Genomic DNA, 13,877 nt, shown 5'->3' with positions numbered 1-13,877 from the left:
CAGTAGTGTACGGAGCATGTGCAAGAATACAGGATGTAGTATTCCCCTCCTCCATTGTGCTGGACAGGCCATGCGGTCAAGCAGGAAGTTAATTCTTATTTGTATTGATTGGTCAAGAGAATGTGCGGGTGGAGCTTAATATGGGAGGAGTTATGTGCCTATATAAGGAGCCTGCACTATTGTCCGGGGCTCAGAACTTGCTGTATTTTGGTGACATTAGTCCCTCTGAGTCCCGATCGGTGATCCAATAAAGAATCTCTTCCTTCCTGAAGAAACCTGTGTCCATCTCTCTGTGCTTGGCTTCCGTCAGTTTCTCCGGTATCACGTCTAGTGGTTTAAAAGTATGAATAAAATACAAATTCATCCCTATTAAAAGTTAATATCAAACAGTTTCTGGCGGCATTTCTCTGCATTCACCGTGTGCGTTAATGTCCAGTTATATAAATCACAAGTTCCATGTACATGAATAAATAAACCCTCACGTCCCATGCTGCAGGTATAAGTGCTGACTAAACAAGCCTGGCTCCTGTGCTGGCTCTCGGGGGACTTCAGTGACCTGAACCTTAGGGGAGCCAGGAGAGCTGGAATCAGGGGGTCTGCTGACTGGGAAATCTTGTCATCCCCCACGTTAGAATCCCCTTTTAAAACGCTTTTCTGTCCCCATGTTAGAATCCCCTTTTTCAGAACGCGGTGCTAGACACACAGACACGGCTAGGCGGGGAGGAGAGGGCGGTGTAAGGAGGGGGTAGCTGACGGGTGCAGTGCGCATGAGGAGTGAGGAGGAGCCGACACAGACTGACAGAGCGCCTGCAGAGTGTAGTAGGGACGAGCAGTGACACACAGACAGGGCGGCCTCAGGGCTCCCCGGTAACGGCAGCATGGTGTTTGAGTCTGTGGTAGTGGATGTGCTGAACCGCTTCCTCGGGGATTATGTGGTGAATCTGGACAGCTCGCAGCTCAAGCTGGGAATATGGGGTGGTGAGTAGTCTTCTGTGTGTGTCCGCCTCACCCCAGCACTGCACCTAAGAAGAGCTGACCTTGTGACGTAGAGCAGAGCCCTATGATGTCATAGGATGTATTATTAGTGGCAGACCCACGTACTCGAGCAGTGCCTGGCCCAGTCTGAGTAGTAGCAGAGAGGCTGTGGCCATCAGGTGACTGCACATGTACTTGTGTTTACACTGAGACACAGGGGCACTGCCTCTCCTGATCCTGTCCTACCACTCTCATGATTGGCAATTATTCCTAATATGATCAACATTCTATTTTACTGTGTGTTTAATTTTCATGAAAACCATTTCCAAAGAGCTGGATAGTTTGAAGTTTCAGTATTTATGTCAGTCTTGTTATTGCACGTGTATTTCATTATATACCTACTATGTAGCTCAGTGTTTATGATGTACAATCTTATTGGCAGACTGTACTTTTTTTTTTTTGCATATAGTGTGTGTTACGGACAGGTTTGACTGGGAGGATTGATTATAGATCGTGCTACAGACATGTGCAATCAGACACATGAGGAAGGGAGGCAGTCTTGCATTAAAAGTGACAGCACTTAGTGTCCTGAGCAACCATGCCAGGTGGCCATAGACTCTTTGTCTCTAACAGATTGATTGCAGCAAATTATATTTTCCAAATAATGCCTGTTGTGGTTTTTGTAAGTTGATTTTATATCTCACAGATTTCGGCAAATGCAACTGCTATTGACTGACGTTTTTGCTCACCCACACATGGTATCTCTCTAGATATTGGATTGTGTTGTTGCTAAAGTTCAGGACAGGAAGTGATATTACCACTACCAGTTGTTTGTGATTATTCGATCTCTCTCTTAGTTGCTCTTACACAGCTAAGTGACATCTGTCATTACTTTACAATTTTAGGAAGCCCATCTTTTACTTTGCCTCTCCTTAACACTACTGCAAGCTGACCTCCCAAAAGATTGCTGACTGCCTATTTTCCATGTTTATCTTAACTTCATGAATCCTTGCTTGTAAAAGATAACACCAAGCCATACAAATAAATGCAACAGTGTCCATCTTTGACCCATGCAACAAATTGAATACCAATCTAACTTACACATTGTGAAATTAGAATATCTGGGCATGTTTTTAAATTATCAATAACTTAGTGCTTCTAATGATTTTTGCAGTGCAGATATAAAAATACAAGCATTAGTAGACACACCAGTATAAGTATTAGTGACATTGAAAAGCAGTGGTAGATGTCAGAGATTCTGCACTGTTTTTTTTAAAGAAAGGAGAGTAAATCAGGCAAATAAACAGTATGACATGAAAGATATATAGAGAGAACTGTTGTGAGCATGCCATGTCGAGTTAAGACCCCTGGGCCCCACAGACAGCCATAGATAGGTAAACAATTGGAGGAATAGAATGGACCACATTAAAGGGACACTATAGTCACCTGAACAACTTTAGCTTAATGAAGCAGTTTTGGTGTGTAGAACATGCCCCTGCAGCCTCACTGCTCAATCCTCTGCCATTTAGGAGTTAAATGCCTTTGTTTATGAACCCTAGTCACACCTCCCTGCATGTGACTTGCTCAGCCTTCCATAAACACTTCCTGTAAAGAGAGCCCTATTTAGGCTTTCTTTATTGCAAGTTCTGTTTAATTAAGATTTAAAGTTCAATTTAGAGATTGAGATACAATTATTTAAGGTAAATTACATCTGTTTGAAAGTGAAACCAGTTTGTTTTTTTCATGCAGGTGTATCATTCTGCTATACCTGTCAGACTTCAATACCCTCGTCACTTCCGGGGAGGGGAATCAGCTGGATCCTGTGCTGCACATGCGTGCTAGCACTCCTACTACTCCTCCACTGCCAGGTCCTGGAAGGTAAGTAAAACTAGTTTTACACTTTCATTATAGTTAGTGCATTCACTAAGCTTAGGACATGGGACATTTAGGGTTTCTCACACTCTATTTAACCCTTACCCCAAGGGTTAGGGTAAGAATAGAGAGTGAGAGAGGTTAGAAGCACTTACCTAACCCTAATTTGAACCCTCACTTAACCCTAAATGTCCCGTGTGCCTAAGCTTAGTGAATACACTAACTATAATGAAAGTGTAAAACTAGTTTTACTTACCTTCCAGGACCTGGCAGTGGAGGAGTAGCAGGAGTGCTAGCACGCATGTGCAGCACAGGATCCAGCTGATTCCCCTACCCGGAAGGGACGAGGGTATAGAAATCTGACGAGGTATAGCAGAATGATAGAACACAGGCTCTGTCAATCATAGCCAGGGGAGGTGTGGCTAGGGCTGCATAAACAGAACCAAAGTGATTTAACTCCTAAATGACAGTGAATTGAGCAGTGAAATTGCAGGGGAATGATCTATACACTAAAACTGCTTTATTTAGCTAAAGTAATTTAGGTGACTATAGTGTTCCTTTAAGAAGCACCCCGAGCGGCAGGTAAGGATTATCTCACCCCCATCACCGGCAGGACACAGGCCCATCACCAATATCCCACATTAGAAGCAGATAGCCAGTCCACCAACCTGCCAAGATATAGAAAGAGGCGCAAGGACTCAAATTGACTTCTCTAGGTGTAGGTTGTCGCTTGATGCTGTTGTGGAGGATTATCAGCACATTTCATGCTGGAACAGATTCTCTCCTGGTGGTAAGTAGACTAGGGTTGGGAGAAGTAGAAATATAACCCAGATGTGGTGGTCGCTTCAGCCAGAGGCCTAATGGGTTAAGCTGCGCCATCTAGGAAATGGGCCTCAGTGCCACATAGTTGCTCTACGGTCCCGGCCACCTGAGCTACGTGCTTCTCTGGTAGGATCACCTAGGATTGTGTACAGAGGGCGTCAAAGATCTTGAAGGAGACCACCACCTCCAGTGATTGCCCGGGTTGTGTGACAAGCTCGGCATGTGGGTGAGTCCACCGGTCCAAAGGTTGGGGTAGGAGGTCCGGCATCACGAGGATCGAAAGTTCCGACTTGTTGCAGAGAGGCAGGATAGCAGGGCAGCGGCCGCCCACCCCACAATCATGGGAGTTTTGAAATATCCATGCAGGGGGCAATGAGACAACTTTCGGTCCGAACTTGGGGACCTGCACTCCACAGTGCACTGACCTTTCGCTTCTCAGTGTCTGGTGAGGGATTTATCAGCATTTTGCTGACCAAAAGTTCTGAAGGTGACTGTTTTTTTTTTTTGGGGGGGGGGGGGGTTGTTCTACTCATAACTGTGGCATGCCTTTAAAAGGCAGAAGTAAATTTTGCATGCCAGTTCCCATTTCTGGTTCAACGTATGTTGTCTAACCTTGTATTGCACTATTAAAGCAGTTCACAGTAACTCAGGTTCAGGGGAGAAATGTAGCAGAAATACTTGAAATATTAATTTTAATTTTTCTCTGCTTTTAACATCTTTGTTGTTGTGTGAAATAAAACAGATTTGTGAAAGTAGAGATAATTTAGGAATACATTTTCTTTTAACATTAATAATTGCATATGCCCAATATAGTATGAGCTCTATTAACTGTTTAGTACTTCTGTCTTCTTGCTGGCGAATACTTCAGTCTTTATTAAAGGATCACTATAGGGTCAGGAACACAAACCTGTATTCCTTATTCTATAGTGCTAAACCCACCATTTAGGTAGCTTGCCCCCCCTTTAGCCCCCTATAAAAAGTTTAAAATCCACATTATTTCCAGCGCCGTGTGGGTCTGCCGGTGCTGGCTCCGCCCCCTTTGTGACTTAGAAATCGATGGCTTTTACCTGATCCAATGCTTTCCCACAGAGAAAGCATTGGATCGGCTAAAATTGACACAGAGACGGGGCCAAATGCCGTTTTGGCCAATGAGGACCTCCTCATGGAGATGCATTGAATAAAAGCCAGTGTTTACATGAAAATGCGTGAAGGCAGCTATTATACTCACCAGAACAAATGCATTAAGCTGTAGTAGTTTTGGTGACTTATTATTATATTATTTATATAGCGCCATCAAATTCCGTAGCGCTGTACTATAGTGTCCCTTCAATAACACTCACCTTTAACTTCTCAGCTTATTGCAACAGAGTTGCAATTTCCTTTCGAAGACTTTAGTAAGAAGCAGAAGGAATATTCTCCATATGCATAAATCCTACTGGTGTTTATTCGGTATAAACAAGCGTAATCATAACTGTGGGCCTTGTTTTCCTGCAGCAGCCGTCTTATCCATTAATTCCATTAAGCCTGTGCTTTTAAAACGTTAGAGTGCAGACATGCTTACTTATATGAATCAGGACTGTGAGCCATTTAAAAAAGGAGCAGCCTGTTCTTTCAATGCTGGCAAACTGCTATATTCCAGCCAACATTCCATATGGCAAAAGAGGCACATTTCTGTTCTAGTGGAATGTCCAGTGAACAGAGTCACTGCACAGCATGCTGGTGACCATTTTTATATATTTCAAAATTAATTACGACCACAAAAGGTTTTTTTCTTTAAAGGGACACTACAGTCACCCAGACCACTTCAGCTCAATGAAGTGTCCTTGGTGCCAGGTCCCTCTGGTTTTAACCCTTCACATGTGAACATAGCAGTTTCAGAGAAACTGCTATGTTTACATAGCAGGGTTAATCCAACCTCTAGTGGCTGTCTTCCTGACAGCCGCATGAGGCGCATCTGCGACGTTGGATGCGAAATTAGCATCCAACATGCAGAATGTCCATAGGAGCTGACGTTGGCGGGGGAGGAGAGGTCACCAGCGCCAAGGGAGCCCGGCCCTGGATTAAGGTAACCCCTTCAGCGCCAAGGGAGAGGGACCCTGACGGTGGGGACACCCTTAGGACACTATAGTGTCAGGAACAGGTTTGTTTTCCTGACACTATAGTGATACTTTAGACATACTCATTTACATTTGAGAAGTGAAAGGTCATCTGGTGCGCATATGAGCCAGGATAATCGTCTGTCCAGTATAACAACAATTGAGTTTCCCATAAGCAGCCAAAGTGTCTGTATGGATTTAAATGCCCTAAAATTACACTATAGTCACCCAAATAACTACAGTTTGATAAAGCAGTTTGTGTATAGATCATACTCCTGCAGTCTCACAGCTCAATTCTCTGCCATTTAGGCGTTAAATCACTTTTGTTTCTCTCCATGCTGCCCTAGTCACACCTCCCTGGCTGTGATTCCTACAGCCTGCATGAAGAAAATTGGTTTAATTTTTGATCAGATATGTTACTTTAGACATTTTTATCTCCTCAGTAAATTTAACTTTACATACAGGATGCTCCTGCAGGGTCTAGCAAGCTTTTTACAGTGCAGTTGATAAAATTAAACCGAATTTGCAATAAAGTAAGTGTAAATATTAGTTCTCACGTTAAAGGAAGTGTTCAGTAAGGCTGTGTAGGTTGCAGGCAGGGTGGTGTGACTAGGGCTGTATAAACACAGTGATTTAACTCCTAAATGGCAGTGACTTGAGCATCCAGACTGCAGGGCTTAGATCTATGCACCAAAACTGCTCCATTAAGCTACAGTTGTTTTGGTGACTCTACTGTCGGGTTTAACCCCATAATGACCGCAGACGCACACGGTACGTCAGACAAAAAAAAATCGTTAATGATCGTTGACGTACCCTGGTGAATTAAAGATCAGCTATAAGGGTATTGCAACGATGCCTCAATGTCGAGGCATACTTCAATACCCCTCCTGGAGCGATCACTTCCGGGTTGCCCCACGTGGCGCCTGGCAGTGAGGTAGAGCATCGAAAGCCACCAGTCAGGCTTCCGATGCTCTTCCTGAGTTCCTCAAGGGGTCGAGGCACTCAGTGAAGATGAAATGTAAAATAAATAAATTACCACTTCCGTCCCTTTCCCTCCATTCCCAGGCACTTACTGATCGCCGGCATTCCCCAGCCGAGTTCTTCTTCACCAGGTGGGACTGTCTGACAGCCCAGACAGTCCACCTGTCAGGTTCTTCCCTGATGTGGAGTCCGGTATGCAGACATATATGCTCACCCTTGCAAATAAACACAGACCAAGGTGCCACCTGACCTGTGAGTCTATGCACGGGGGCTGTGCAGAGAAATACTCCAAGTCGCAGTACAGGCAAGGAGAAGCAAAAGAGTAGTCGTGGAAAGCCAGAAGCCAGAGAAATCGAAGAAAGTTGAAAGCTGGAATCAGTCTGAAGAACACTGGATCAAGACACAAAACAGAAACAGCAGATCCAGAGTCAATGAACTGACCAAGTTCCCAGGGCGAGGCAGTGCTTAAATACCCAGCTAATACTGATCTGATACAGGTGGACTTAGATAGGCAGGTGAGAGCCGCTGGTGATGTCCAGCCCCCAAGTGCTGCAGATAAGATAAGATCGGACTTCAGGCACATACATGAGCTGAAACAGTGACTTTGAGGCAGGAACGCAGGCTTGGGATGCATAAGGCCTCAAATCCCCTATTGGGCACGTCTGGCCGTCTGGATGTCACTTTGAGAGTCGTGATATCCCCCCCTTTGCAAAAAAGAACCCCAAGGGCCATGTGATTGCTCTTTATCAAAATACACATAGAATGAAATTATATATCTATATCTATGTGTGTGTGTATATATAAGTAAATAAAAATACAAAATATACATATGTCCATATACATAATTACATAAATAATTTCAGAAATATACACGCAGACTTCAAATATATAAATATGTATATATATTTAAATTCTATGTGCATATTTACGTAATATTTAATAATATTTAATTCAAAAAATTGAAATAACCCAAGTGTCACGATTCGGGGAACCCAACACGCTAACACACACACAGAAAGTGTGCAGTACCGGACCTTAGAGTGGCCGGGCTAAGCACACACAGAATAGTCAGGAGACAAGCCGAGTAAGGGGAACCAGAAAACAGAATAACGAGAAACAAGCCGAGGTCAAAGGGTAGGAGAAAGTCACAAAGTCAGTATAACAAGCCAAGGAGTACGTAACCAGAAAGCACACGTTCAGTATCAATACTCTAAAGCAAAGACCACAACAGGGCACGGAGAGACAGGAAAGGTAAGTATAAATATCCTTGGATAACTTCCAATCAGAATTAACAAACACACGTGGGGGGTATCTATACCCCCCACTGTGATTGTTGCACTGCCGCTTTAACGCCGGGTCACGTGAGCGACCCCGGCGTACTGATATAGGTGCCGGCTCCCAGCGTGCAACGTTAGACTTGCTGCCGCTGGGGGGAGGAGGAGAGGACGCGAGCGGCGTGTCAAGAGGAGAGGACGCCGCTCGCCGACCCTTAGGTCCCCCCCACCCTTAGCGCCCCCTTCCCGCTGGGCCGAAGCAGTTAAAACCCCTTCAGCTACTTACCTTAATCCAGTGCCGGGCTCCCTCAGCACTGGTGACCTCTCCTCCCACTCCGACGTCCGCTCCAGAGTGGAGCGGAATGCGCATGCGCGGCCAGAGCCGCGCGCATTAAAAACACCCAAATGAAAACATTTTTCAATGCTTTCCTATGGACGTTCTGCACGCTGAATGAGATCTTCGCATTCAGCGTTGCAGAAGCGCCTCTAGCGGCTATCACAAAAACAGCCACTAGAGGCTAGATTAACCCTGCAATGTAAACATAGCAGTTTCTCTGAAACTGCTATGTTTACATATGAAGGGTTAAAACCTGGGGGACCTGGCACCCAGACCACTTCATTGAGCTGAAGTGGTCTGGGGGACTATAGTTCTCCTTTAATATGAGTAAAATCTAAAAGTGTAAGAAATCAAGAAGTGTTATTTTCCAAGTTCTGCATGGCATTTTATTCGTGAATGTCATAATGCTATTAGTTTTACATTAATAAAACACACATTTGTATGCTGTGATGTCCCACGAGTACATCAATGGCCCCCCATATGCAGGTTTCAGTTATATAAAGTTAGCTATAGGTTATTTAGTATTGCAAACTAAATTATGTGATATTTATGCTGGGCTATTGTGAATTATAGCTACTTGTACAATCTTGTACACTGTAATAGTTTTATTAATCCACATCATTTATTTCTATTTGAGCAATTTTACCTCACATACATATTTTGACCTGTCTTACTAAAAATGTGCTGGTGCAGGTAGCTCCGTTTTTCATGTTTGTATGTTGGACATTGTTCGCCAATCCTCTCTTTAACCTTCTGGATGATTTCCTGAACATAAATCCAACCACATGGGCATAGGAGTAGATACACTGCATAACTCGAGTTGCATGTGTACTTCTGTCGAATAGGATACTACCTTCCTGTATGAGAATTGGAAAAAGTAGAAACACAAACGATCGAATTGCAATTTCCACTATGCAAACAAGGTAAAATTGAGTTTTTGGGTTACCTAGAGAATATCCACAATGTAATTTTACTTTCCCAATCCACATGAATCAAAGATTCTCTCAAATTCTGCTTTGAGATGCTGAAATGCATTCATCCTCAATTCTGAATTGTTCAATAAGTGGCAATTGTTTTTCACACTCTTAAAAGCAAAATGCCTAGTCGTACTGCACTGCATCACCAGTAGGATCTATAAGTTTACCTTTCCTCTTATCCCTGTAGGACAGAAATTAATCACATGACATATCCCTCACCTATTTCTTTCTATCTGTAAGACAGAGCTTGGGTAACCTCTTGCTGTAAAGGGATATTATATAAGACCTTTTACTTGCTTACCTGATCCCAGCGCTGATGTCCCTTGGCAGTGGGTCACAGCTCTACCTACTCCTCTGTCCTGTGATGAGCGGGCGCTAATGTGGGAGACAGCCATTGGTGGCAGACAGTTTCTCTGGAACTGAAATTTTTAACATTGCAGCACTAAGAGTTAGGGATCGACCGATATTCGGTATTTTCGGCAATATCGGTATCGGCCAATATAGATACCGATATTGCCGATAATACCTCCCAGGACCGCCAGGCTCATTACAAGCCCGGCGGTCCTGGGGGGGCGGGCAGCAAGCGTTTACTCACCTCCCAGCAGCTCCTCCAGCTCCCCAGTGTAAATCTCGCGAGACCCTCGGCCAGCTCTGACGGCCGCGGGTCTCGCAAGATTTACACTGGGGAGCTGGAGGAGCTGCTGGGAGGTGAGTAAATGCTTGCTGCCCACCCCACTCCCCTCCCCACTTCCCTCCCCTCCCCTCCCCCAGCTAAGCCAATGCCACTGGACCACCAGGGATTAACATATCCCCCCTCCCTGGCAAGGCAACAAGCAGGGAGGGGGGACAACAAAAAATAAATAATAATAATTAAATATATAAAAAAAAATAATAATTTAATATAAAAATGAAAAAAAAAATGTTTAATAAAAAATGCCCCCTCACACACACACTATTATTATACACATACACATACACATACACTACACAAACACACTGTGTATATAATTCAGTGTGTTTGTATAGTGTGTGTTTGTATAGTGTATGTGTGTATATATAATGCACACTACACACACACACTGCATTATATACACACACTGCATTATATACACACACACTATACAAACACACGCTGCATTATATACACACACTATACAAACACACGCTGCATTATATACACACACTATACAAACACACACTGCATTATATACACACAGACTATACAAACACACACTGCATTATATACACCCACACTATACAAACACACACTGCATTATATACACTCACACTATACAAACACACACTGCATTATACACACACACACTGCATTATATACACACACACACTATACAAACACACACTGCATTATATACACACACACTATACAAACACACACTGCATTATATACACACATACTATACAAACACACACTGCATTATATACACCCACACTATACAAACACACACTGCATTATATACAAACACACACTGCATTATATACACACACACTATACAAACACACACTGCATTATATACACACACACACTATACAAACACACACTGCATTATATACACACACACTATACAAACACACACACTATACAAACACACACTGCATTATATACACACACACTATACAAACACACACTGCATTATATACACACACACTATACAAACACACACTGCATTATATACACACTATACAAACACACTTCATCCACTGCACACACACTGCATCCACTACACACACATACACCGCTCCCCTGTCTAAACACACTGCATCCACTACACGTGGCATGTATATTTTGTGCATTTACCTTTAGAAATAGTTTTTTATTTTCCAAAATGGTAAATGTACAGAATATCGGCAAATTATATCGGCTATCGGCCTGAAAGTTCACAGGATATCGGTATCGGCTCTAAAAAATCAATATCGGTCGATCCCTACTAAGAGTAATAGGGACACTGTACCCAGACCACGTCGGTTAGCTGAAGTGGTCTGGGTGCCCATAGTGTCCCTTTAAAAAAAAAAAAAAAAAAAAAAGTACTTTTAATATTTTTTGTTTAACCTGCTAGACAAAGCTGATCATGTATTTGATCAGGTATCCTGTGACACTAACAGCATTTTGAAATTCATTACCTGCTTTGTTTTAAATATAACAGTTATTCACAAACTGGCTAAACGGTTATAAGGTTTCCTATGGGAGAATGCTCCAGGATGCAAGCAAACGTGTTTTAAGCTTTGTCATGATCAGCTCTTTGTAGAACATTAATTACAGTATAAAATTGTGGAGTCAACATTTTGTTTGTATATACTCCTTGCTCTTTTGAGATGTAACATACTCTTGAGTCTTGGCCAAGAAAATGCCTTTGATTTATTAAAACTGCAATCTATATGTTTCTACAGGTTTTCTTAAAAGACTAGATTGTTTCCACGTTTTATTGAACATATGCAAATATTGAAATTAAACGTACATGATTTTTATGAGCTGAATGTTGAATCTAAAGTAAAGTTGTAGTTTAACTTAACAACACTCTTTATGTTATAGATGGGCAACTGTACCATGGGTAAACACCAATAAATGGTAGAGTAACCTTCTTAAGTTAAAATTTGAGACCAAATGTAACTACCATAACCACTGTATCACTGTCTGGAATAACCACCACCCCGGGTTAAAACTTTTGAATTCTAGGTGCCTATTGAAATAAACCTATAGTGTTGACAGGACTCGGTGGAAATGGAAATACAGGTTATAAAAAAAAATAAAAAATGGTAAAAATGTATTCAAATAGTCCTTGATGTAAGTGTATCAGCTAGTCAGGTCCTTACCCCCCACAGTGAAAGGTAGGAAGAATCCAAATTTGCTGAGATGTTAATCTAGTAGGGGTTCTATAACTTGTAAAGTGAGGAACCGATACACATTATAATCTGAATATGAGATTAATAAAATCACTTCTGTCCCACACAGAGTTAAAATCCTTATGTCAATTACATAGTGCAGCAGACCGTGTACCAATTAAAATATTTATTAGTACAAATAAAACTGTCAGAAAAACACACATACATAACAAAGACTGGTATATAACAATAGTCCCAAATGAGCAAGCAGTAGATATCAGGTTTATAGACCGGGGGTCCAGAGATGTTGGTGTCACTCTCTTGCTGGCCTTACAGGAGTGCGTCCAGACCTCCAGAGATGTTGGGGTCACTCTCTTGCTGGCCGGATAGGAGTGCGTCCGGACCTCCTCGTGCTGGTGCAACACTTGATATCGGCCGAGTGCTTTCTACTGTGGCTCTGGATGCGTTTCAGTATGCTGACTCTCGGGAACCGATGTGAAGATGCTGCCTAACGCATTTCGTGATCTATGATCACTTCATCAGAGGACTCTTTATGTTATACCCACTACAGTGGGCCCATAGTTCCAAACTCCAGTTATGTGTAAAACTGTTTTCATGGAGTTTAACACAAACAGAGGTCCCCCAGGTATTAATGGCCATGGCCCCTTGCTGGCATATTGCTATTGTACAAGTTACAATTGCAAATTAGCTTTATCAGTTTTGTCCAAAATGTCACACTGAATGCTGTCAAAATATAGGCTGAATTTGTATTGGACTGTAGTGGTTATGATGTTTGGAGTCTCACTTTAAGTACAGGAAAGAAATGGCAGATCTACATATACCATGTGGAGACATTATATAAGATTGAGACATCCTGAATTTGAAATGACAAGAAACATCACAGTTACCATTCTGTTGATTTTATATAGTATGGAGAGCTAGGGTCTACCAGTCCAGACATTGTAGTAAGCATTGGAAATATATATAGCTATGAGTGTGTTTTATACAGGGAGTGCAGAATTATTAGGCAAGTTGTATTTTTGAGGATTAATTTTATTATTGAACAACAACCATGTTCTCAATGAACCCCCAAAAACTCATTAATATCAAAGCTGAATATTTTTGGAAGTTGTTTTTAGTTATAGCTATTTTAGGGGGATATCTGTGTGTGCAGGTGACTATTACTGTGCATAATTATTAGGCAACTTAACAAAAAACAAATATATACCCATTTCAATTATTTATTTTTACCAGTGAAACCAATATAACATCTCAACATTCACAAATATAAATGTCTGACATTCAAAAACATAACAAAAACAAATCAGTGACCAATATAGCCACCTTTCTTTGCAAGGACATCCATCCGTGGATTCTGTCAGTGTTTTGATCTATTCACCATCAACATTGCGTGCAGCAGCAACCACAGCCTCCCAGACACTGTTCAGAGAGGTGTACTGTTTTCCCTCCTTGTAAATCTCACATTTGATGATGGACCACAGGTTCTCAATGGGGTTCAGATCAGGTGAACAAGGAGGCCATGTCATTAGATTTTCTTCTTTTATACCCTTTCTTGCCAGCCACGCTGTGGAGTACTTGGACGCGTGTGATGGTGCATTGTCCTGCATGAAAATCATGTTTTTCTTGAAGGATGCAGACTTCTTCCTGTACCACTGCTTGAAGAAGGTGTCTTCCAGAAACTAGC

The 13,877-nt window shown here is 42.3% G+C and overlaps 1 protein-coding gene across 3 annotated transcripts in view; it reads left to right on the top strand.

Moving 5' to 3' along the window:
* Positions 1-774: 774 nt before the first annotated feature.
* VPS13A (vacuolar protein sorting 13 homolog A) overlaps positions 775-13,877 on the top strand; it is a 171,713-nt gene continuing 158,610 nt past the window's right edge. For all 3 annotated transcript variants that reach the window (XM_063455026.1, XM_063455025.1, XM_063455027.1), the window contains exon 1: positions 775-978. In XM_063455026.1, the coding sequence (XP_063311096.1) occupies positions 879-978 (100 nt within the window). In that variant the 5' untranslated portion in view covers positions 775-878. The remainder of the gene's footprint in view (positions 979-13,877) is intronic.

This window comes from Pelobates fuscus, chromosome 5 (assembly GCF_036172605.1).
Source record: "Pelobates fuscus isolate aPelFus1 chromosome 5, aPelFus1.pri, whole genome shotgun sequence".
Lineage (NCBI taxonomy): Eukaryota > Metazoa > Chordata > Amphibia > Anura > Pelobatidae > Pelobates > Pelobates fuscus.
The sequence above is the reverse complement of the archived record's forward strand: the minus strand, read 5'-3'. Positions and strand labels throughout refer to the sequence as shown.